Source organism: Bombus affinis, chromosome 18 (assembly GCF_024516045.1).
Source record: "Bombus affinis isolate iyBomAffi1 chromosome 18, iyBomAffi1.2, whole genome shotgun sequence".
In the NCBI taxonomy this organism is placed as follows: domain Eukaryota; kingdom Metazoa; phylum Arthropoda; class Insecta; order Hymenoptera; family Apidae; genus Bombus; species Bombus affinis.
Window position 1 is genome coordinate 2,840,987 of NC_066361.1, and position 27,327 is coordinate 2,868,313.

The 27,327-nt window shown below is 43.7% G+C and overlaps 1 protein-coding gene across 4 annotated transcripts in view; it reads right to left on the bottom strand.

Moving 5' to 3' along the window:
- Positions 1–197: 197 nt before the first annotated feature.
- The window catches only part of LOC126926598 (uncharacterized), a 77,337-nt gene continuing 50,207 nt past the window's right edge, over positions 198–27,327 (bottom strand). For all 4 annotated transcript variants that reach the window (XM_050742972.1, XM_050742973.1, XM_050742970.1 and 1 more), the window contains exons 3-6: positions 11,833–11,954; positions 5,026–5,572; positions 4,204–4,737; positions 198–4,010 (exon numbers count right to left, since the gene is read on the bottom strand). In XM_050742972.1, the coding sequence (XP_050598929.1) occupies positions 3,498–4,010; positions 4,204–4,737; positions 5,026–5,572; positions 11,833–11,954 (1,716 nt within the window). In that variant the 3' untranslated portion in view covers positions 198–3,497. The remainder of the gene's footprint in view (positions 4,011–4,203; positions 4,738–5,025; positions 5,573–11,832; positions 11,955–27,327) is intronic.

The window sequence follows — 27,327 nt, forward strand, 5'->3', positions numbered from 1 at the left end:
TTTTTCACATCGTTACCGTTAACTAATTCTTAGTTATTAGAATTATTATCATCGTCATCTGTATTTCCCCCATCTATTTTATTTATGTCGAACGGACGATCATAAGAGCGAAAAATCCCACTTTGTATATGATGACCCAATCTTGGAAATCGCAAAACGACTCGCTGAAATAGTATTATATTTCTTTCTTTTCTCTCTCTCTCTCTCTCTCTCTCTCTCTCTCTCTCTTTGTCGTAATAATATGTACAGCTGGTGCCTATGCGATCCACCTTCCTGGCGGTTCACGCGAACGGTAGTCAAAAGTATGGAAGAGATGATTTAAATGGACTTCTATGTGTATCTATAATATATCTGTTTTTACTTAAAATAAATAACCCTCTTTAAGAAGAAAAATGCGCCTTTCGGTCTTGCAAGTCCGGTGTACTTTTACTCGTGTACTCTGTTACACTTTCACAGCATCGTTTTTCTCACTTTTTCTCTCACACACGCACGCAGACAGAATCTCTACCTTTTTTTTTTTCGCTTCTGTTCGTCTAATGTTCATCAAAATTCATGTAATTGTTTTCTCTTCTTCTCGACAATCGTCTTCCGCCAGCAACCAACTCTCTCAGGATATGCCCACTCCTGATATGTCCGCGACTATTAAAAATAACTCATTCGCAGTCCTTGCTTCAATGTTTCTTCAGGTACCGATTGACGCGTCAAAACAGAACGCATCGTTCTATGATAATCGACTCGATACAAAAATAACAGGTACGTAAGAGTTTCGTTTCGATAGCTGGGAAGACTACGGTTAAAACGACTCGTTCGTCGATCATCGATACACTCGAAAATAAAAGCTTTGTGAAAATGTTCTACGTTATTCTCGTATCGACTCGATGGGACGAAACAAAAAAATCTTGGCTTCTGGTCAACAGTGCATTCCGTTAGGCAAGGAAGAAGGGACTGCGAATTATCGACAACTTACTACTTACATACATATTTAACAAACACGCAGTCTTATCAAGTAGAACCCGTGAACGAACTCTGACAAGTAAAAAGGTATAGTTGCCTATTATTCTAGTAGAAATTTGGTTCGACTCGTCCCGCAACCAGGGCGACGAAACGATTTACACGCTGACGCGCGGTATAGTACCTATCCAAATCATCCTCTGTTACCCACATACAGTACTCTCAAGGATATGGAACAAGGATAAGGAAAGAAATTCATAGAAAACGAACCAGACTTGTAATCGTGATATGATACCAGGTTGAAGATAACTTGAAACGACTAAGCCGATCGACTCGCGATATAAAGGAAATTATAAAAAGAAAAGTCTGATATTATGGAAAACAATTCGGTGCTCGTCGAAAGTCTTACAAGGATACTGTACCTGCGTAAAAGAGCGCAACTAAAAACTAATATGCTCCGCGTGCCATCTCGAATTCGTCTCCTTGTCCTACTAAGCTCCGAGTCAACAAATTCTAATTACACAACTAAGTATTTTACCGTATAACAGAGACACGATTTCGAGGCAGCCGAGGAGCACGTACGACTTCTTACGCTTCTAAATATTCACATTCATTCATCCATTCGACAGATCGTTATTCACATTCTAAATTCCATGTGTGTTCTTCGGCAAACATTCAATGAAACGTCATTCCCAATGGTTCGTTACGTTGGTTTCGCGTTTTATCAACGACTACCGATGTATCGTATGTTCGAACAGGTTGTGTTGCATCCGTCTGTGCTCTGTTTGTTCGCTTTCCTTGGAACACTTAAGTAATTAGCGCTACGACATACAAAAGATAAGGCCGCCGACGATAATACACTGACTAGATCAGTTTCATTTGCTCTCTTTCTCTCGCTCTCTCTCTCTCTCTCTCTCTCTCTCTCTCTCTCGCGCGCATACTTTCTCTCCCTCCCTTTCTTTCACAGTGTGTGGTGGACCATCGTCCCATTTCTTTTATATCAACAAAAATATTCAGGACACGGTATCTCTGTCAACAAAATATACTATGTGTCTCGTTTCGCATCCTGAGTACTAATCTACGACGCGCAACGATCAAACACCGCATCGTGGCGTCGCGCGTCGGGGAAGTATTCTTTACTCGATCAAAAATTTAATTAAAAACTCGTATAAGCACAGCGTAGGCCCTGACGAATTCTTTTACCTCACCAACTTACACGATACTGTACAAAAAAAGACGGCAATACGGCAAAAAATAACAGCACAGGTACGAATGATGGTTACAAAAAACAAAAATATAAATTATAAATTATACGTAAAAATCTGATGTTAAAGGCTCTTAAAATTAAAGTAGTTTCGTTTATTTTATTTTCAATGTTCGAATTCATATAGGAAAATATACCGCCTTCTATTGTACATTGCCGTAGTTTTCGCTGCTTATCCCGACATCCTGGTATTTAATGTAAGAGTGTAACGCTGCTAAGCGACGTCAACATCGATATCGGCGCGAAAAGAAAAGTGTACAAACACGAATCAAGTAATAGGAGACGATTGTTGGGATTAATAATGCATTAAAAAACCGTTTTCAACATAGATACGAATACGATCGGTTCATTCACATTTCGATTTTGTATGATCGTCGTTAATAATCGATAAAAAATCGGTTGTCGTGGATAAGGACGGAGGTGGCTAACTAGGAACTGCGAGGCACTGCAAAAAGGTAAGAACATGAGCAGCGTTTCTACTGGCATTGGATTGCCGCAGTCTCAAAATGAAACGTGTATTGCTTCTTTCAATCCTCTGAACCGTTAACTTCTTCGTCCGATTCTACTAAATCGCATGTCCGAGGAAAATAGGTTGATGATGTTTGAAAATTCCCAAGTATTCCAAACTACAACGCAAGCAACGTTTCATTTTCGTGCAAAATACTATTGACATATCCTGTGGCATGTGTAAAGTGAAAGAACCTTCTTTTAAAATTTACCAGCTATTGTATCGAGTATAAAGTTGTTTCTTATTTTTTTTTTCTTTTTTTAAAAGTGCACTAACGCGGTGAGAAATATGTAACGATCGTCGCACGCGGAAGAGGAAACTCGCGCCGACAGCTTCAAACATAGCAGTACGGGTCAATAATGTATGTAGATTATCAAAAAACATCACAGTCGGGTTACTAGATTTTAGAGAAGTGTCCGCCGAACTCCTACTTGACTATATTTTCATTGAACTTGAACCAGATATTCGAACCTGGTTAATACTGACCCTGTTCCAACTTTAACCACTTCGATCGCAAAGTCCAATAAAGATATAATCGTTCTTCGATCTTTCTAGCTCTTCTTTCGCGCGCGACTAGGTCGTTCGACCCTACTTTCCTCCGATCGCTACTCTTTTCCGATATTTTTGTCGCATCGACATAGCCGTCGCTGTTCCACGTGGAACAAATCGAGTCGAAGCGTTTCTCTGTGTAGGCGTTTTCACGCGGTCCAGAAACATCGGTAAAAAACCAAGAAACCCTAAGGAACGAACTGTACGACGTGCGAGTGATGTGTATCACTTTTTGTCAAACAAGGGCAATTTGCTGCGCACCGCACCCTCGCAAACGACTAACCTCTGCGCGGCTGAGATACTGCATAATGGAACGGGACCCTCTAAATTTGCTTTTAAGAACGTTAACCTACTAGAGCTGGCATCGTGATCGGCAAGTCGCAAGCTACCCGCCTGCTTCCTCTCGAAATACTCGACGATCTTGGAAATAGTTTTACTGGAAGACCCGATACCGCTTAATCTATCCTCCCAACAGGAGTCGCCACCTCCTAAGCTCGCTATATCTTCGGACGAGTCGGTGTAGATCGAGCTGGTTCGATGGTCGTCCAATAAAAACAAGCTGCTTGCCGCGGAGCTGCTCAAGGTGGAGGTGTGTCGACGATTGGGTGGCTCCGGGCTGAGATCTTCGCCGACGCAGCTCCAAAACCCCGACTCACAGCTACCTCGCCTTCTTGGCTCCCATCCGTCTCGGAAAAGCGGATGAGTGAACAAGCTGGCTGCGCCCGCCTTTGTAGCCACCTGAAAACCGGATTATCGTTTAATCTCTAATTAACTCCACCGAAACGCAATCTCTACTTGGCTAATTACTTTGATCGCCTAGACACCTCTAATTACCACGTTTCAATTATATTCTGGCGAATTTTTATTCTAATCTCTAAGGGTCGTTAAATCGTTAAATCGCGTAGAAAAAGGTCAACCTTACTGTCCCTACCTTTCTCTCCCATTTCTTCCTGGCGGTCGGACTGCTCGGTTCCGAGTTTGGTTTCTTCCTGTCCAAGATCTTCGCGATACTGTCGTTCTGCGCGGGCTTGAACTTGGCGATAGCATCTGTGACGCTTGGCCTGACATCCTCCAGAGACGGAAGCTCCAAGCAGCTGGAGAACAAATTGCCAAGGATTTTCTTCACGCCACCCAACGCGTGGAACGGATTCGCCGTCATAGGCCTGTAATGCGGGTCCCTCCTGCTAGCCAGTTCCGCTACCCTTCTCACGGAATGACACCTAGCCTTGTCGGAGGGTGTTGCGTTGTCGCAGCCTCTCGCGTCCGCCGATTGACTCCGCAGACGGGCGGTCTTGCGCTTCGTCGGTCGTCCTTCTCGAGTGATCTCGTCCATGCTGGACATGAGAGCAGGATCCACAGACTGACGTTTACCGATGTTGTTCTTCGATTCTTCCTCGTAGTTGCTGATCATCGTGTCCAGGCTGCAGGTAATCTCGTGGAAGGTCGGTCTCGATTTTGGCTCGTACTGAAACCAGAGCGATGCACGCGACCGTGAAATCTTTGCGAACTAAGAATTCGCGGTACGAGCAGAGTGACATCAGAGACAATCTTTAACGAATACGATCAGTTCGACGAAGCGATTTAAGAAAATGATATTGTAAATTCGAACCTTGTACCGTACGAATCACGGATTCACGAAGGAAAACGGAACGTTGAGAATCGAACAACTCGATCTCTCAGAGAGTTGAAAGAAAATGTGGACGAAAAAGGTACGCGAGCGTCGGAAATGCCGCGGAAGTAATATTCTACTCACAGTGCAACAATTGAAGGCAAGCTGCAGAAAGGCTGGCGGCGGATCAGCTGCCGCGCAGATCTCTGCCACGGCCAGGTAATCGAGGCCAAAGTTATCTGACCGTGGTAGAACGTCCGGATCGGCCGGCACGCGGCCGATCAGCTCGCAGACCACTATACCGAACGAGAAAACGTCCGACCTGTGATCGTACCATTGACCCTTCAGGCATTCCGGTGACATCCAATAGGGACTGCCTACGGTGCTCAGCCTGTATCCGGAACTGGGATCCGGGATCTTCGCTGCCAGCCCAAAATCGCCCACCACGGCGGTCATTTCCGACGTACTTTCGTCCTTCTTGATCAGCACGTTTTTCGACGTGAGATCCCGATGAAAGACTCCACGACTGTGGAGGTAGGTCATGCCCCGTGCCACGTCTCTCGCCAGATTCATCCTGATCGGATGGGGTAGAGGCGTGTGCCTCGACATGATCAACTGTTCCAAGCTACCGCCGTTTATGTACTCTGTGAGGGCGTGCAGTTGACCCTCGTGTACACAGACTCCCATGAACCTGCAACGTACGAATCATAGATCGTCGGAAACAGTAAGATGGGGAAAACGGACGAGAGCTGGCGTACTCGTGCCAGATGCCGTTTCTCAGGCTCGAGGTTTTATTCGATTTACTCTCTACGCCGCGGGCACCGCGCATACTATTTTCCTAGCTGCATAATTATCAACGTTGTTACTATTATCATAATTATCGTACACGAGATTGGTTCGTGGCAAAATGTTTCTCGGTTTTCCTCTATTCTCTATTTACGAGACTCGTTACGAAGATAACGCGTGTAATGGAGGGAAGAGCACTCGCTTCGAATTCACAGTGAAATGTACTCTAAAATCTACCACCTCGCGGCTGATTCTGCTCTCATTCGTCCTAATGGCGATTCAAGTCTAATTGTTGGAGCTGAGTTTTTCGGAGCCGAGCTTCGCTACGTTTTCTCTGTCCTTACGCGGAAAGGCCAAAGAACCAAAGGCGGCGAGGTGAATTTTTCTTGCGTTCAGAGAACGAGGTTTAATTACCAAGCGAGTCGCGGCCGCGGTGCGGCTCTCTTTATCAATCCGCGCACGAAGCGCGAAGTCGTTTCGCTCGTTACTCATCTTTCCCTATAAAGATCGCGACCTTCGTGTATCGGCCGAGGACAACGCAGGACGAAGGTCTACGACCCAGATGTGCACGGGACTATCGTCGAACGATCGACGAAACGCTCTGAATAAAACGCGTCCACGCGAAACCCGCTGACGAGCTGAGAGAAACGATCGTTTCTCGTGAAAAACGACGCCGAAATATGGGCACTGTGATCTCTGATGTTTTTATTGTTGCTCGAATCGAATGGGACACTGCGATATGAAAGAAAACGCAAAAATGGAAACTTGCGCGCATCACCCGACAGGTTTTGTTCCAAGTATAAAAATATTTGAGTACGCTTTTCTATATCCATTGGTATTTCGTTTGCGATAGAATCAACCGACACACGTTTACAACCTCGTTAAATTCGTTAACATTATCTATCTAATGCGCACCTCGTCGGTAGTTTGTTTACTTTGTCCGAAGTCGTAATTTGTAACTAACAGTAAAGCAAAACTAAGGAAGAACGAAGTACGCAACCAATGCCTATAATTAGCCAGAGATAATCACATTGCACGAATAATTGTGCTTACACGAATACCTTATCGTACGTGGTTATCTTATTTTAAATAGATTCAGAGTATCGTGCGAATGAATTAACGATTTTATTCGGCCAAACATACGTTGTTTAAAAATTCCACTACAGTTTAATGTCATTGCTTGTTATTAATAATCTTTCGGTATTGTGTATTGGATAAAGAGCGTAGGGATAATTTTCATGCAGGAAAGACGAAGATAATCTGCGTACAAATTATTGCGTTTATAAGTCGAAGAAATCGTCTCGAGGATCAGGACGAAGGAAAGATGGAGGAGTTTTGAAAAAATGGTTCTGCGTTACTAATGCCTATAAATCTGCGACATAATCTTGCAATTTAGTATAATATCTAAAGCGAATTATCTGATAAGTTTCACGTGGGTACCTCTAATTATCAGCTTTTTCGAAGAAATACGTAAAACTTTTCGATGAATTATACCGTCGCAGTCGATGTTTTCGCGTTTGCGAAGGAACGTAAGGCGATTAGGGAGTATCGATTTGACACTTGGCACGATAGTCTATTACCACCCAACGAACGTCGGAGTTTCCTCTTTTGCCTCGAAACGTGGTCAAACGCAAAGCGAGATTTGCTTGATTTTCCGCTTCGGCCGTGGAACCGGAAAATTCAAATCGATCGAAAAAGCTTTTCCGCGTTAGACGAGAAAGCGTTTCCTAAAACGTGCATATTTCTCATTACCTTTAATTGGCTTTATCAAATATATGCCGTTCGATCTCACCATTACAACTATAGTTTCTATCGGGTACACGCGTGCCTCGATTTCCACGAATATTCTACGAACTGCGATTCCCTTTTTAACCCTTGTACGGCCAACCGAACGTCCATTTATAAATTCCCTCGAAATATCGCGAAGCTGCTGCACACGTTTTTACGTCGATCTTAAGATAAGAAGGATAAAGAACAGTGCGAATGGGAGTACGCGGTGTGTCCAAACGGCAATGAAATAGATTTCGATGCTATTCGAGACGTAATATCTCTATTCTGCCTTCGATATTAATTTCAAACTCGATTCAGCTGACACGAGCGATTTCGTAACTTGTTTTAGTAACGCGTTACGGAAATGGAACAGCGACATATCGAGCAGTGCCTCTCTGTAAACCAAAACTTTGGTCAACAAACATATCTTTGTGGTTCTACAGCATCCACGACCTTCATACATGAGTCCATATAGCCTTTTTTCTCGAAAATTAAAAGCCATCTCGAAGGACGTAATTTTAAGGAACCGTGGACAACATCCGAAAGGTTGTAACCGACAAATCGAAAGTAGTTTCGATAGAAGAATTCCAGCGCTGCTTCCAGGAATAGGAGTATCGCCTCCGGCGGTATATACTTTCTCGAGAGAACAATTTTGAAGGGGATAATGTATATTTTTCGTTAAACGACATAAACGTTTTGACAGGACCAGTCTCGTTACTTTTTAAACACACCTCGTTGTCAACATTAGCGCGGAATTGTATCGTAACTAGAAGTAATCATAATATTAATAAAGCGTTTGTTATATCGTAGAAAGGAAAAGTCCAAAGTTCTGAGAATGTATGAAAGTAAAATTATCGCTACGTGTTTGATCTATCGAAATAGAACGCGTTGCTCATCAACCGTGACCATTTTGGTTGCCTACACACAAGGGTTAAACCAGTGAAAACCTGATACTATTACGAACAATCTAGAACTTCCTCCTTGCTCGATACGTCGCTCCGTGGGTTTTACCGGTCCGATGGAAAGGATATTCGAAATGCGGCCCACCTGTCGATACATCGCACGTGTCTTCGGCAGAGGCGAATTACCGCGAACTTTATAGATCTGATTTGTCGACAAGTTCGCGATAGAGCGATAATAATCGATACTGTTCGACTCGACGATTCTTGCCAGAGATTAGATTACTCCGTAGATGGCACCGAATCGAATAGGTCAGAGTCGAGGTTCGTTAGATCGTTCGATGCGATGCATCGAAATGTCATAAGCTTAACGAGCGTAGGTAAACGTCGCGATGAACGCCAATTAGCGACCGATAATCCGTCCCATTGACACGATGTTATCTCGCGATGAGACTAGGATCCTCGTAATTCATGCGCGTGAACCGAGCAGTATCTGGAAACGGCGAGAAACTCGCGATCCTTATCGAGCTACAAAGTGTATCTCGATAAGGATACCGGTCGATTTGTAAACACCGTTAAATCGAAATAAATACATTAGCAAGTATTAGCTTGTTTGGAAAGTTTCTAACGTATGAATTTAGGATAAACTGCCGTTCCTGGTTCGCGAAAGAAATCGGAATTGATCGACTAATAAAGTTTCGACGAAAGATTTTTAGATAGCTAGAATGTCCAATTCGCTTCAATTGAGTATAGCACGGTAGCACGATCAAAAATTGTATAGTTTCAAGAGTTAAAAAGTAACCTGTTACGCTGTAACGATGATAGTTAATCCACTATGATACCCAGTTGATCGCGTACGAGAAAAAAGAAAGACGAACTCGTTGGGTTGTTTCTGTCTTCGCCTCGATGTTTCGATTCGATCTTCGATTCCAAGTTTTGATTTTTGGACGAACACGCGGTATATCGTATCGAGTTATAAAAATGGGCGGGACGTTGTTGCGGCCTATATCGAGTTTATCGCAACAACGATCGGACGTTAACAATCGGAACCGTATCTCTTCGTATCTGTGTGCGGTCTCGCGCGTGCGAACCACGATAAATTACCGGTCAATTTGCTTCTACCACCGGTTATCGCAATATCCCCGATAGAACGATCGAAACTCCGCAGCATGTGCGACTATCGACGCTATTCGATTCGCACGCACGCTCGCAAATCACGTCACGTCGATGGTGTCACTGGGCAGCATGATTTTTCACTTCATGGCCAGCTTCGTGCTACTATCGATCATGTTCACGACCACAGCAGTGCTCGTGTCCTTCGGCGAAACTACTCGGATACACGCCGATACGTCTTAATGATTCGATAAGATTACACGAAATTCTTGCAAATATTATCGCGCCAATATTGTCCGTAGTATCGATGTACACAATACCGGATATTATCGTAAGAAACGTACTAAGAATAACGCTTAGCAACAGCGTTACGAATGGGAGAAACGCTTAGAATGTTTCGTCTTTTTTTCTTTTTAATTGTTATTTACGATTTCTATTCGTATTTGTAAAGAAATTGTCAATGAAAATGACTAAGAATCATAGGAACGCCAAGGTCTTTGTTCGGATCTTACGGATTAAGATCTATAACAATTGGCTAAATATCAATAATGGTGTAAATAAAAAATGTTAAATACAGTCGTGTATTTAAACCTTTAACGGTATCGTTCCTTTACTTTCACGACTAGACAACGTAAGTTAATAATAAAGGTAATAGATCAGTGATTTGCACCAATATGATTCTCGATCGGTCGATCGCGGTAGTTGAATGTTACGGTAGGAGACATTTTCTAACGATCTTGACGTAATTTTAAATTGACTTTTCAACGGAAATATCAAGAAGAAACTATATATATGTGTGTGTGTGTGTGCGCGCGCAAGACAAAACTGTTGGGAACGTGTAATAAAATTTGGATCAGGAATTATCTGCAACGTTTCGAGGAGCAAAGTTTTGGACCGGCTCGGACATGCTAGTTATTCACGAGCACGTTTCTGGCAGTTGGCGCGGAATATTCGAAGAAACGACCGATCGATTGACGCGAGTGTGGCGTTAGTAGTAAATCTTGATCTCGCTCTTAACAAAACCAAACACACGATATGTATGTACATTGTACGTATCTCGAGATTATCGACCGATTTCATTCATCCATATTCCCTGAAACGAAATGTGTACACCTGGCGCGTCGTATCGTTCCAAGAATTACGAAATTCACGCATCAAAGATTATTCTCCGTCCCTTCTCTTTTTCCATCGAGCTGGCTCACTCTCGATGAAAAGACACGTCCCGACGATGCTCGCGGTTTTCGCAGCCTTCAACGAGAGAAATGCCAGAAATAAGATCCACTAGCCACGCGGGATAAACACACAGAGCCGAATCTGGGCCAAGCCGTTTATATCGTTGGAATGCGTTGTCGCCGCGGATGCGGCGCGTCTAGCCGCGCGGATACCCGCTGCCATTATGTCATAACTCGTAACTTGCAAACCGCGAAACTCTTTTAACATTAGCTCCGCAGTCACCCGGTTGCGTCAACCGGCAACGATCCATTTCGAAGGGACGTTGCTTCTTCGCGTGGCAACTCGCTGCTTTACGAGATGAAAACCTACGAAGAAGATAAACAAATACGCACCATCTTCGTTATTTTACCGGAAAGATTTTAGCCGAGATCTTAGTCAATATTTTGCCCGAGTTTCTCTATTCGGACGTCTGAACGTTGAATTTTGCTGATAATAGAACGAACGTATACAAGGTATAGGTAAATGGAGTAGGTATTTGGTCGTCGCTCGTGGTCGACGACTACGACTTTGTTGCGATTACGTATTCCGAGGGAGAGTGATTGGAAACTTCGAAGCGCCACAGTGAAACTAGCATCGTCGATATACGAGACTTAAATTACCGGTTGCTTATTTGTTTCCATAACCTAACCCCAATCGTCACGTAGGAGAATAAAAAATTAGTCGGTTTCGAGATTTCTCTGGTTTTAAACGATATTCCGTCGACCGAGCTCCAGCTGAGACATCGATACGCTATTTTCTCCTTAAGCCTGATACACGCCGCCTATGTGTACGCAGTATCTGTTCGAAAATAAATTCGAGCCGACCGATAGAAGAGAAAAACGTCGTCGCCTTAATTGCTTCGACTAACGAATATGCCGGACGTTTCCATTTCGACGTTCTATCCAACTAGTTTCTATTTTCATCGCGATTCGCGCGACGACTCGCCCCGTTTTAATTTAAAACTACCGGCGAAGAAAGCGAGCGACACGCGTGACTTGCCGCGCGTCGGATGGACCGTTTCTCGCTCTTATTCCTTAATTAATCGTTCGCTGACTGGTTTCTCGAGCGAGGACAGAGAAAATTCGGCGCGAAGCGAGGCGGCTGATTTTCTTCGTTATGGTCAGCCGAGTTTCTCCAGCGCAAAAGTGAACCGGACTTCGATTCGACTTACCTGAGTATGTTCGGATGGCTGAGCTTGTTCATCAGTTGAACTTCTTTCAGCATGTTTGGCCTGTTCGCAGGCAGCTGGTTCATCTTCAGGACCATCACCTGACTCGTCACTTTGTGGGTAACCTGGAAACCGGGTACACAGATGTTGAACATAATTTTCTACGCCGTCGTGAAACGCTATGCCTCGTATCGTCGAACCCTTGAACCGTTTAAGCGTTTTCTGATGTATCTAGCGGTTGCTCGTAACGTTATGAAACGTGACGTTTATCGTTACTGGAAGTGTTCAAAGTACGCGAACAGTTAGATCGAAACTGTAAAGTTATGGATGCAGCGAATGCTTGTATCGGCGAATAACACGTTCGGAGATTGAAATGCATATACTTGCGATATTGGGTCAGTGCAAAAGTTCGTGCCCGAATCCAATAGACGTTATTAAACTATTTGCAAGTCTGCTAACATCCGTTCTTGTATGTGCAAACTTCGTAGCGGATAAAAATGGCGATGTTCAATTTCGTATTTTGTATTTTGGCAGGTTATATATCGTAAAAGAGATTTTGAAAACGAGCGGAGAAAAGATCCGTTTGCGTTTGCGAATTCCGGAAAGATGTAACTGTAAAAAAACATTCAGGACGTTTACCAAGATCGTGCACCAGCTCTCGGTGTAATGGAAAAATGGCTTGACGTAGTGTTTAATTTATTGCAAAATAATCCAGGAATTTTGATCGAAGAAGTCGTAGAGAAACTTCTCTATTATACGAAGAACTGGCGCACGGTCTTGGTAAACGTGCTGAATGTTTTTTACAGGAATTCCCACCGTTACACCTTTCCGGGATTCGTAGAGCATGACACGAAGCAAATGAATCTTTCCCTCGCTCATTTTTCAAATCTTTTTCTTTTTTTTCAAAGCAAAAACTGTCAGGACATAAAAGTCTACCGTTGAATAATGATTGAATATGACTCTTTTTATCCGCTATGAAGTTTACGCATGCAATAACAGATGTTAGCCAGACTCGCAAATAATTTTATGACATCTATCGACATCGGCCGCTAACTCAATACATGCTGTACGTAAGATTAAGATACGTATAAAATTAATATATAAAGAAAACGTAATAAGTCACAATCTTAAATTTGAATATGAATTTTATATTATCGATTTCTCCGTTGTTGTTTGATCTTGGCACCGAATATGCGTATATCTCTGTTATTTTCTTCGACGTAACTAACGCTATTGGTTTGTTACGAAATTTCGTAGATTTATAAATCTTTGAAAAATCTTCCTAAAAGGTTCGAATTTTTGGACGTAACAAGTCTGCTTCGCAACTATGCAAACAGATTGGAATACATACTGCTTTCTAGCCGTCCTATCGAAATTAGAAAATCGACAAATGTGAATGTCTCGTGTTTCTTGCGTGTGGTTCTTGACCGTTTGATCGTACCGATTTATTGGCGAGAACACGCATCTGCCATAAACACGGTCCGATCCGAGTCAGTTTCGAGAGGGAAATACGACTTTGGACGAATAATTCTCGATCGTATCGCGATAGGTCGCTGATGCTTTGGAATGCCTGCATTGCGTAAAGGTAATTTTAGAAAGCCGAGTGTCCAACTAGAAGAAGAAACCGAGCTAAGTACGGATCATACGAGTGTGAAACGAGGGTTTCGTTCGGTCGAGTTAACCGATAGCTCGACTAATTGATAGTTCTGTTAATAGGGATGTTATTATTCGCAAAGTTTTCGCGGTGGATCGAAGCTCGCAACGAGACTTTCTCGTACCTCGGTCGTTCCGTGCGTTTCCACCGCGGACAAGAAAATTATCTCAATGCATATTACGCTGTAATTAAGCGTTGCCGCGAACGACGAGGTGCGATATTAAGCGCGGTGTTCGCCGTTCCCAATCGTACAACGATATCTGTGTGTACCACGTTTTCACAGCTCGAGGAGCGCGTGAGAGAACGTCAGGCCGATTCTCACGAGGCAGAAACGTATTAATGAGACGCGACGTAGCAGGAACGTGGCACGGTCGTACAACAGCTTCTACGACCACAGAGAATCCAACTACATAGGTATACGCTGTGAATCGCGTACGAGGATCAATCACCGTGCAAGGATGCCTTGAGCGATACCATTTGAATATATTTATACGTTTATTCGATCATTCGCTTATTCATTCATAGGTGCAAACACGTTGCGTTGCTACGAGAAAACGATATACCAGAGAAGAAGGTATGCATAATAAACAGAGAGTAGAAGAATTTAAAAGCAAAAGTGTATCCGAAGGATCTTCGAACGATGGAAAACAGCTACTTCTACGACTGATCTTAATTAGGATGAGATGCCACTTTTCGAGATATCAATCGCGGGGAACGCGCAACAGCATCTTGCGTCTTTAAACTCTCTCGAGAGAACGGGAAAAACAGGAAGAGAGTGAGAAAGGGTAAGACGATTTAATCTCTCTTTCGCTGCAAATAAACGGGTCAACGGTGAGAGGCAGTGGTGGTATCAGTGTCAAAACGACTCCGAGGAGATTATAATCGGGACGGTACCGCGTCGGAATGTCATTACAGCGACGGCGTCACCGTGGAAGCCTCGAATCTTCGAATCGGCTCGAGGGGCGGAACGCGCGACGCGGGACTACGAATTCGCGTGCACGATATCGCTCTGTTTCCGGTCTTAATTTGCTCTTCAAGCGACTCTGCTGCTAATGGACACCTCTTTGCCTCGTCGTTTCTCGCACTTTTACGAACTCCCGCGCTACCATGATTCCGTGTAACGCCACGAACAAACCAACGAAAGACGCGGCAGTCGTGTCCGCGCGACTTGGCGCCACTCGTCGTTTACTACAGTTTACGAAAAACTCGACGTTGCATGGCACGCGAATCGGAGCATCGATCGATGGTTGACAGAGATCGATCGATTCGAAGATGGATAGCGAGAAACGGGCCGCGGAAACCGGTGGGAAATTCGATCAAGGGAAAAGGAATACGAGGAGCGGCACGAGGTGGAAATTCCGCGAGATAAAAAGTCGAGAATATCTAAAGGGAATCTGGCCAGGATTCCTTGGCAGTGGCTGGCTTAGTTGGGCCGCGGCCAAACGATGACGAATACCCGCGGACTCGCCGGGTAAACAGAGCGCTTGCAAATCGGGCGTTTCGCGTACAAGAAAAAGAACGGAAGAAGAAGCAAAGCTAACGAGAAGTCGCTCGCTCGAACTCTCGTCACTGAACTGACACTTGGCTCGATAAAAAAACGAGCTACCTTCACAGACCGTTAAATCGAACTGATCAAATTCACGATTACCGCCAGGCTGACGAATCTAATTTTTAATCGATCGTGCAATAGATACATCCTTATTTATGCTTCTAATCTAATTTGGAATTCAGATTTTCTGTTTTTTTTTTCTTTCTAGATTTTTCATAGTTTCACTTTCTAACGTCTTCGCACGAATTATGCGGGTAATGCATTGCTGACGCGAATATAAAAATTGGAACGAGTTTTACGCTTTTTCTGTCCGTTGCTTGAATCCTACAGTTCGGTAATTTCGCGTTATCGTTTTGACCTATGAATACATTAGAACGCGAAAACAGGTTAGTTAAGTGCACGTTTCGTGTCGCCAAGCAGTAATTTTCTTTTATTATCGCGTTGGTAAAACTATTCCGGGCAGCTATCTGCCATCTGAACCAGAATCGCGAAGGAAGAATATTCATTTCGGTACTTTATATCTAGAAATTGTTACTCGAACTTATGGCATTCTACTTTGAACTTGGAACGCGCGTATATCCGTGCGTTATTTTCGCACGGTAAATAAATTGGAACTTTGACTCAGATACTTAACGTCTCCGTGTACAACTTAAGACTTTCCACTTGACGTGCGGACAATCTCGACTATAAATATCTCATCCCGGGCTCTTCGCTTTTACTCGTGCATTGAAATTATCATAACTGTACGGCGACAAGCGAAGATCAGCATCAGGTAATTTCCGAATGCCTTCGGAATCATCGCGGTCTTTTTGCCAACGACGAAACTATGCCAAGTAGTTTTCACTCGATGGTCGAAAGCAACTGTTTCGTGCGTTTCAGAAGCTGTCTTTCGAGTTTCGCGAAAGTCGCTGACGAGAATGCCAAATAATTAGCTGGCCCGGTTCGTTTAAATAATTCTCGCTGCATACGTGGACTCGTCCTTGCGTGTTCTCCACGCATTCGACTTCCATTGTTAGCGGATGTACAGAGAAAGCACGCGGTGATTATTGTACCGCGAGTGATTAACGACTGCCGACAACCACACGCGCAAACATTGTAAACGCTCGACTTTTTTTCCACGACTCGAGGCCGCTATTCTTCGTTCATCCGGCGCTTTTTCGCATCGATCCAGACAGAAGCGGGACAGTCGATCGATCGGCTTCTTATTGACCCCTTTCCGTTCCCAACTTTTGCTACTTTTTCTCGACATCGGTTATCAACCAGTATCGTTCTTACGAATCACTGCCCCGAGCTTAATTTCGCTATACAGGAACCGTAATTCGGTGCACGCGATGTTGCATCGCCGATTGAATTCTCCTAAATTTATTTACTTTTTTATTTATCTATTTACGGGACAAACGCTTTAACATACGTAGGATTTATTCGTTTATTTACACGTTTATTAACATTTATTCTCCGCATCCTCAGTTATCCACTTTTCGTTCATATAACGCTAGTTCGCGTTCGGCTAAATGGATTCAACGAGTAAAAGTTCGTTTAATCGACGCTGATCACAATTTCGTTCAAATAAATGGAATTCGTACGAAGGAGGTTCTATCGTAAAACTAGGAGACAGATTATCGTAAATGAATAGATTAAGAAGAAATTATAAACGACGATATAGGTCGGGATCAGTATGCGAAAAGTAATTTGCGTTTGACAATTCGATTTATGCGGCTAAAAATATCCGTACGTTATGCGATGTTGCGATGCAAAGGATGGAATATAGCGTAGGAAATGCACGGCATTTTACGACATACTCTCTTGGAGTTCGGTGAACCTAGCATCGAGAAAAAGAGACTGCAAAGATTAAAAGAGACGGCTAGAGCGCGTCGAAGATTTCGAGGATTCAAAGGCTTCCGGGAAAAGGCAGCCCTGAAAGGCCTCTATCACCGCAGAACTTCCATTAACGTTGCACGGCTTTGTCGGAGACTGGATCGCCGAGCAAGTACCGATCGCCGTGCGAGCCTCTGCGAGAGATCGTCATCTGGCAAGTTAATTCGAGCATGAAACGGCCGACGAATTTACAGCGTTGATTTTTCACTCGATTTAATAAGTCGAATGACGTATTGCCGCTAAATTGCCGCCGTAGGCCCAATGAAATAACGGCCAGATCGCAAATTTACCGAGCAATTATGGCCGTCACGGCAATTAAAGGGCAAACGCGATGTTTAATAGTTTTATTCAACGGGCCGGTTTGTAAAACGGCAGACCGACAAAGGTCAACAGCGTCTATTTGTAGCTGTACTGCAGTGACCACGGATGAGAAATGAACGATGAGCTATTTTTGTGGTATCTTAATCGCGCGAATTATCGGGTTAATTAACGATAACTCGAACGCGCGAATGTTCTGCAATCACGGCTATTCCGCGCGAGACAACTTCAACGATGCCTTCTTGCGTCGACGATAAAAAGACAATCGGAATCGTTGCTCATCCATCATTTTCTCCAATCCGTAGCTCTTTCAATCCCTCGAACAGGCAACGATTTGTCAACTTTCGCGCTCGACGTGCGTCGAATAGCACGATGAAGGAAATGACAGATACGCAGACGTACGTCGGCGAAGGGGAAAACCTCGACATAATTAAAATCCACGCACCAATTAAAACGAGTCGAGAGTGATTCGAAAAGTTCAAAGTTTACGCAGCGTACCGTGACACGGAGTTTCCAACGAAAGTCAACCGCGAGTAGGGTCGCATTTACGCGAGTTCGCCCGCTTAACGAAAAGTTCACTGCACCGAGACTAGTATTTTTGCTTCGTCTTATTTTTATATCGTGCAGAGAACACTTTCGATTATTTTCTAAAATCGCTTTCTTCCTTTTCCCGGTCTGTGAATTCACGAATACGTAACACTAACGCTCGCCAAGAGAGTTTTGAAATTCGGATATGCTGAAATTTTGAAAAAAAGGGAAGACGAGCCAAAAATACTGCGTGGCATTCGATTCTCTGCTTCTTTTTTACGATGTAAATTATGATGTAATGCGATGCAGTTGGTGGCGGCGTATTTAAGTAGCAGCGATGAATGGATGCGTTATACTATGTAAAGAACTTGTGGAGTGTTTTGGCCTTTTAGTGAACGATAAGTTCTTAAGTAGGTGAGCCATGAATTATTTTCAGCGATGTGATTCACTCGTGTACGTGAGTATCTGAGAATGGAAATAGCACGAATAAAATAATTCAAAAAGTAGAAAATATTTCGTGCAAATTTACGAAATGTGCGTAGTTAGAAATTTGCCACAGAACAGAGTAGATCGGTATTGATCGTTACGTAGACAGGTGAAAATGCCAAAATCAACAAGTGTATAGGAGCTTTAATACTTGAAACGTTTGTATATAAACTACAAATTACTAATAACAAGAATAGGGATTCCAAATTGCTTTGTAGCATTTTCGCTAGAAAAATATCGCTAGTAGAGATAGATTCGCAGTGGCTCGCGCCATAGTTGAACCGAATTAACGATGTGAACAAGAAAGTTCGAAAATTTCAAAGAAAATTGTCGACGCGAATGGTTGTAACTCGCTTCGTGGAAAGCTACGATTCTATTAAGAGCGATTTACCAATTAAGAACGTACGGCTCGAAGGCCATGCCTTGAAAGGCTTTACAAGTTCACAATTTTTTCCCAGTGACGCAGCGCACCCGTCCAAAGTTTCGGCGAAAAATCGTCGTTTGGAATTGGAAAAATCTCGTGCGATAGCGAGGCGATCTCGCAGCAGGGACGCTGTACGATCGTTGATCGATCGAACAAGACGAATCGAAGGAGACGATGCACCACATTTCAAGATACGAGCATCGATGAGGATTTCTCTGACGACCGATCGCGAGACACCGCGATAAATTTCTTTCTCGCCTCGCGCTACGCACTTTCTCTGACAGAGTTTCTATATTAATATTTTTTCCGATCACTTTTTAACAAAAAGTTTCTCTTCGCGAATGCCGATCGGCTTTCCCTATAAGAGCTTAATCTCCTTTTATGGTTTTAGCTTGTCAATAAATAACACGTCGTAGATTCGCTTCGAAATCCATTAAATACGGGGAGTCTGTCCTTTCGAATCGTTCGCGTACCGTAATGTAGTCTTTTAGAGAATCAACGCCGGAGCATGTTCGAGATACTTATTAGACGAGGAAATAAAATAAAATTGCAGTGTGATTTGTTAACAAGAATATTTATGACACAAATTAGACATCGATATCGCATTAGGATCTACCATATTTCCGAGTATATTACGATCGACACGGTGGAACACGATTCTTTTGTCCAAACTCGTAACGAAGTCTAGAGAAGGACAAAGAATACAAAAGTAGATCCGTATAATTACCGGGCAATTAGCACTGTTAATTGCCACGCGAGGAAAGTTTAGCGTAAAATTAACATCGTTAAAGGTTAAAGAAACCGGCGACTGGAGTCTGACGAAGGGTAGGCACTCTCGTTCTCGCTCGATTTCATCGGAATTCTTATTGGAACCGCTCGAATTCGCTGTCAAATTAAAAAAACTAATTGTGCAAAGTCGAGACGCTTCGTTGTTTTCGTTCACTTACGTCGACGGTTACGGATTGCTTCAAAGTTCGCGCGAAAGATCGACGGTGAAATATACGACCGGTTTTCCGAGACAACTTCGCCACTTTTACCAGGCGAACCAGTCGTACCTCTTGCCGGATTTGCATGTCGTTGGAACGACTCGCGAGTCTAATAAACGTAGATTTCCCAGCGGTAGCGCAACATTTTCGAATCTCGTCGATCAGCCGGATCAAATCGAGAGTCGCGGAACATTTTGGCCGAAGAACGACATTTTACTTTGCAGCCAAGCGGAAACGGGCCTATTTCGCGGCGGAACCAATAAATTTCGGTACGTTGACTATCCAGGCCAGATCGAACCTTTTTCTATTAAATTCCAGTCTCGCTTTTACACGCGTAAGTAAAAGTTATCCAAAGAAAATTAAGCGCTCGGTCAGTCGGGTAAAACGCGAAATTATTACGATTATTGGTTGTTTACGGGATCATAATGCATGAATTATTTAGCAATTATCTCTAAATACGGGGATGAAAGTTTCGCGAGAATCGAATTGATAGGCGAGAGATTCCGAGATACCGACGCTCGACCAAGATTTCTCCCAAGATCGAGCAGTACGAGTCAACGACAGATTTCTCGACTTTCCTGCCCGTTCGACGAATTTAAATATAATCGTAGGCGAGCTCGTAACAGTCGTTAACATACCTGCATAAAAATCGTACTCATTTTCGATGCGTTCGCACGATTTTAGTTTCGTTTCATTAATACCGGCGTTCAACGAAAGAACGCGCTGTAACGATCATTGCGAAACTATTGAATAATCCTCGGTCAAATATCGCCGGTTGGCTCGACGTTTCCAACGTTACGACCGGTTTCTGGGTCAACGGGAAGGTAATCCGTTACTTTCCAATTACCTATTCGGTGGTTCGAAGGAACTTTTCGAGGGTAGCGAAACCCCTCGATCATCCTCGGGAGCTAACGCGTACGAAAGTATCGAGTACGGAACTGGCGAGAACGCGAAGAAACTCCGTCACTTTCGAAATATCGTGCTCGCAATTAAGGCAGCCGCGGCGGCGTGAACTTCCGGCGATTTTCGTAGGAGGCCGCGGAAAGAGAGAGGATTCCGAATCGCGAATCGGGAATCAGCCACGATAGGACGTTGGCCGGCCACCTGGTCGTATCTCGCTGGCTAATGAATCGGTCGTAGAACGAAAATGAGCGAGGAACGAGAACCCGTAACAGAGGCTCGTTAGAGAGTGTTCGTACTCCATGGCCAACGCGGCGTGACCGGCTTTCTCGTCTGCTTCGAGCATTCTTATTTCGTCGGAGGAAGGAAATGCCGCGGTGAACGCGGGCTTCGAACGCTCGCAAGCAAGGTCGGTCGTTTCTATCTGCTACGTGAGGCCACCGGAGTGAAAGAGAGGCTACTTCCGACAGATCGTTCGCCTGTCGCTTCGCCGCGGCCTTACGAAGGTCTCTGGCGCGAGCACGCGACACCTTCGACCTCTCCAACCTCTCTCGATCCCCTCTCGGATCGCTGCTCCATCGTCTCTTCGATCGATCCTTTGCCACGCGTATATCTGTTGCCGCTTTACCATGAAAAGCACACCTGGATCTTATTAAAGTCGGCGACCTGTTGTTCCGTCCTACGATCTCATTATTTTGAGAACGGAAGCGTGTGTTACGTAAGTGGCTTTAAACGAATAAATATAGATGTACGAAGCGGTGAAATTACTCGATTAGGAGAATTGGAGAAATTAACTGATATTTTTTAGGGGAGAAGAGAAGCGGCTAGCTGGATCACCGAACCGGGACTATATCCAATTAAGTTATCCAGGTCGTGGACAAATTCTTTCGCCCTAAGCTTAATATTTATAATGGTCGACTGTAACTCTGTATCGTGTATACGTTCTACGCTCTATACTCTATAGGATCGACACCGTAACACGATTGTACATTAAACGAAAGAAGAATTCTTTTCGTCCATCTTGATATTCTACTCCATCTTTTATCGAAATCATACGTAACGTTATTACATATTATGTATGTTTAAGAGGAGAAGCAGTTCTCAAAGAGGTAAAAGGTAAAGAGGTACGGTAAAATCACGCGCGATCCCGTTGTCGTATCGTGCTCGCGGTATTCGCTCCAACACCAGAACGAACGACTCGCTTTGCTTTGATCCCGGCGTCGCTATCGAACACTTTGATACACGGACTCAAAGTTTGCTTAATTGGCGCGCGAGTCATGCGACGATTATATCACGGAGCGTATTAATACCGTAAGGCGCGTCGTTAAGATCGATTAGCGTAACGTTGCACGCGTTAATTACAACGAGCGAACCGCATTTTAAATTCGAGGCAAACGATACTTCGAGAGACAGTTTTACGCGCTACGCCAAATCAATTTCCCGTGGTCGACGCTTTTCTTTTCCTCTGCTCGCGCAATTGAAACCAATTCAACGTTACTGAGAGTTGATTAATGCTTCGATGCGATAAGGATAAGATTGATCGTATTTCTTTCGATGAAATTCAATGGATTTCGTAAACTGCGAATCGCATTGTTATTTGCAAAGTATTATTTGAAAAGTCGAGAGGTTATCGTTTTGGTGTGAACCCCTCGATCGAGGAAGGCTGCTAAAATAAAATATCGAATCAACAATTTTTTAATATTAATTTATATTTTGATTGACAATTATACCGACTTTTAGAGAATTTTCCTCTTGTCGTATATAGAAAATAAATAAAATAGTTCAATCGTTCGACCACAATCTCCCTATGATATAGGAATAAATCGAAAATGCTTGAATCTCTTGGAATTTCGAATTCTTGCACCTGAGATGGTACCTAACTGTATCTAAATAGAAATAGTTATCAAAGACGGAGCAAAGAGAACAGCGTTCGACGAGGTACGTTGCAAATTTACGTCGAAGGTGCTATTACGTTCAATGTACCGACGGGTAGAGTTGTTTGCGGCTCATCAGTCGATGTCAAAGCGCGTGCATAAACTGCAGCTGTAAGAACTTTCTCCGAGGCATCGAGCCCTCGCGTTTCACATATGTATATTTTAGTTAAATCGCGTTTCGAGACAGCGTGGAATGCGTGATTTCCACGCATTTTGTAATTCAGTGCGATAAGCGATGAAACCTTTCTCGATGGAATTCCAAAGTTCTATCTTTTCGAATAGCCCGATTAAAAACTCGAACCACGCTACGAACAATCCCAAACGAAAATAAAGAGGATAAACGATGTTTATTGCACAGAAAAATCAGGAAAAGGAAAAATAAAAAAGACATAGGAAATCGAACGTATAGAGATTGGCGGTGAAACGACCTTATTTCGATACCTGCTGGGTTTCCGCGAAGCATGTCCGTAATAACGCAGTCTGTCATCACGCGTGTCATTACCGGTTATTTACTGCATTTCCATCCACTGTCCTGAAACTATATCCGCAAGCATAAACGTAGGAATTACCACGACGATAATAACCGCGTTCCATCGAAGTCGATGCGCCTCCAAGGACATCGTGATTTTTACGCCGATAATAAATTCGATATGGAAAAAGAATCTCCTGCTCCTTAGGTTCCCTTGTTCTAGTTTCCTTTGCTTTATCGAACGTCAGTCGTCCGTAACGAAGTTTCGCGTGAAAAAACGTTCGCTATACTTATTCCATAGTTTTCGCATTTTTCCGTTCTCGATCTAGATCGACGGAAGGAAAGATCGACTTTTAAATACGTGCTCCGAATTATCCAATGGTCTTAGATCAACGAGCTCGATAAAGCTTCTCGGAAATAAGGAAAATGTTCACGTCGGACTATACTCGGAGAAAATTCCAGCAAAGGCGGCTGTATAATTAGCGGGTTACGTAAAATTCAAATAGGTTTTGCAAGGAGAGCGAATGGCGCTGGCGCGTCCCGGCCAATTTCATTTTATTCGCGTCGACGGAATTAGAAATAAGGAAAGTGTCGAGGCTAGACGCGAAAACCGCGGTGTCCGACTCGACCGGCCACGTATAGACGCGTAAATTTGCACAATTGTAACAGGCGTTACCTCGTCTTATTCGAGATACGCGGACTCGAATTATGAAAGTAAATCGCGAAATTGATGGGAGCAACAAGTTTCTCTAACCAAAGATCGTCCAGTTGTAGGATTTACGGTTTCAACGCGACACCGACTTTTCTACAAGGACGATTTTTCATGGTCGAACATCGTACAACAAGGCTCTGCATGTATATAAGTGTACGAGTTGATAAAAACGACGAAATGAAATACACCTTATGAAGCATTCATGCAGTCTAGTCGTCGTGATAGTGGAAGCAGATAAAGACGATTTCATTTCAAGGTTTTCATAAGGCGACTAACCGTTATTCGAAACAACAAAGCGCGGTCGTTTCGTTTAGAAAATCCGCGATGAAAGACGGAACGCGAATAACGTTTCTCGCATGTTTTATTCATTATCCGACGATTTAGTGGTTTACAAACAAGTTTACTTCGATATTAACACGGCTGTTGTAGCTCAAATTCGCTTCGAAATTTCCGGTGTTCGTAACAGGTTTTAATTACACGCGAGATTTTGCTAACTCATTAACGCAAACGATAACAAGGCCGATATATCTTAAATGAAAAACCGCCAACTATAAAACGGATTTTGCAATCGCGCATCGTTTGTCGACTGTTTTCGAAGAATCTTACGACACGTTTGTTAGCCTCGTTTATCTTCGGATGGGCGACAATCCGACGACAATCGAGCTCGAAGCTCGTTATATAAAAATTGTCGCGAGAATTCCTGAGCATTCTTGAGCACTTTCGAGCGTTCTTAAGTCCGCATGTTGAATTACTAAGCGTATTTCACTTCCACGATCGAGGTTATCTTCCCAATCATACAGAGATGGTCAGCGATTTCGAAGCAGTGTAGTTTAGTTCAAAATTTCAGATTCATCAGCCAAGAAGAGCGGCGAGACAAGGATCGAAGTTGAACGGGACGCAAAAATAGATCTGGAGCATCTTTTCGTTACTCTCTCTCTCTCTCTCTCTCTCTCTCTCTCCCTCTCTCTGTTTCAGCTCCTCCGCTTTCGCGGCTGTTTTCCTTTTTCTTTGGCCATGGTAGCCTCAGTTTCGTCGTTCAATTTCTGAGAGTCACCACGGAATCACGATCGAGAAAGCTGGGAGAGAAATCTCCGATTAAACATTTGTCGAACGCGACTGCGTTCCACCTGTCCTTTTAATTATAACTTGTTCGCGTTGACTCTTTCTAGAGAATAAACAGAAAAAAAAGAAGAGTGAGAAGACCAAGAATACGCGTGCACGTGGAACGCGAGGGACGAGCTGAGATAAAATTTTTCAAGCAAACGTATCATGTCGTATCGTCCGCGAGATATAATTACGATTAACGGGTTCGTTCGCGAAACACAAAAGACGAATTTCGCGTTTTATACTTTGTCGAATTACCTGAATCAGATGATGGCATACAAAGTGCGAACGTTTCAGCGCAACAGCGTTCCACATTTGAAAGAAAATATCTTTCAACGTCTATCCGAGAACATTTCGAGTCATTAGTTCTCCAACACGTTTCAACCAACATAATACACGTTCGTGCACAGTTTGATTATTCTAGACGCTTTTACAATTGCGAAACAATTACTTAACGTTTGACATTACTCCAAATATTATGCTTTCGTAATCACGTTCAGATTCAGCTGTTCGAAAAGCCCTTTGTTATACAATGTATATTATCACGTATACGACCTTCGCGAGACCCTGAACCATGTTTAAAGTGTACTTTATGCCACCCTAACTGATGTTTCGCACCCTTGCCTTCTCAAGTTTCTGTCAATTCGCCTGCCCAGACGTTCGAACGTGCTTACTTACAAATTCTAACGCCTGTCAGCTTTTTACAACGTCGTTATATTCGTTATAGTTTACGTTATAGTTCTTTAATACGTAGCTCTTGCGAATAAATGAAAATAAGCAAACAGACGAAAAAAAAGACAATGTTATTGGTGAAAAAATGTGACACGATCAAACTTTACAGCAATAGTGTGCAGAGACTAATAAAATCTTGACGAAACAGCAAAGATTCGAATTAAAAGGCATCGTTGCCGATTTCCTGGCTATCTAAATGCTTAAAGCACGAAAACTCCGATGCTTGGCCGATTTTACGACCTTGCTATATCCAGGAAGCTACTGCGTAACACGTTCCATCGGTCCGTTGGAACGAAACTGGTTGTCCAGATGCTTAAAAAGCATACAATAATCGGCCGATTTGATGGCTCATTGAAACCAGTTGTTACATCGTTCTCCGTCGACAAGGATTACGGCGATAGGTAAGATTCCTGTCTCGAAATACAAATCGAGTTCCGTCAGAGGAATGCAACGTTGTACACGCGGTTGATCTCTCTAACGATGCGCAGGCCAGACAGTGGTCGAAGAAGAGGCTGATGCGTCTGCTGTGCGTGCATAGTCGGTGGTATAGAGTCGAGTTAAACGACGAATTCTTCGGTCGGGCTCGAGCGGAGGAAGTGGTTCGCCGAAATGCGTTGGCTCTAGTCGTGAGATCGCGTGCGGTTGCCAAGAACTCGTGACCTCCGAAATCGAAACGCGTTCCTCTGTTCGTGAATCGAGGCTCGCGCGGTCAAGTCCTTCCAATTTTTTTCAATTTCTTCGAACGACTTTCGTGACTTTCACCGAGCTGAAACTTTCGCGCAAATTGACTCGCGTCGAATCTCGCGTAACGATTCCGAGTTGCCAAGGACACGACCTCCAGCACGGCAGCACCGACGTTAATTCTCGGAGAAAAGTACGACAACTCGATAAATTTTCAACTACGCGACGACACACTTTTGGGCAAGCTATCGATGGCCAGGTTCGTAGCTATCGAACCGTGCGATTATACAAAATCGTGCTAAATAACTTCGTTAATGGAAAGTAGCGTCGACAACGACAAGATGTTGGGGCACGCTCTTGGACTGTTGGAGCGCGAAAGTTCAGAAGACTTTGACCTACGGTACAAATCGCAAGGACCCTCCAGAGCGCCGGAGTACGCGGTGGATTTATTTTTAAACAGAATGCTCGCGATACGTGGCTCGGGGGAATCATCGTCGTCGCACCACAGGCCGTACTCGATTTCCTGTTGACCTATTTATATCGTACCTAGCCGATGAGAAACGACGCTCTCGTCAAGATTCTCGGCTCGGTTCGATAGCTTCCGGTGACACTGACGCGGTCATCCTCGAATCGTCCGCAAATGCCCGCAAATGCCCGGCAAATTGCGGGGGTTTTGCCTGCAACGGAACTGGACCGACTTTCTATCGTCACCAGCGCATTCGGCTACGTGCAAAATTATGCGCGTACTCGAAAACACTTGCAGGATACGTAGCTAAGTACGTGCGTGTTTGTTAGTCGCGTGGAAAAGAGGACTGGGAGAGAAGCAAAGGCGAAACGACGCTACACGGTGCTAGATACGCGGGGATAAGAAAAGCACCGGTTAACAGTGCCGTGGAGAAGATAGAGAATAAAGAAGGCGCAATAGAGGAAGTGGTTGCAGACTAGGGGGAAATTGTGACTTATAGCATCCTTCCAGAACATCGTATCTACGTACGTACCAGCAGAAACCTACTTCTGCACATTATGGTACATTACGCGGTTCAACTTGTGCGATGTGAAATTCACCTATGATTTAGCGCGAATTTTCCACGTTGACCGTTACGTAACGCTGTTGGATATAAAGAAGAATAATTTCTAGAAATATCG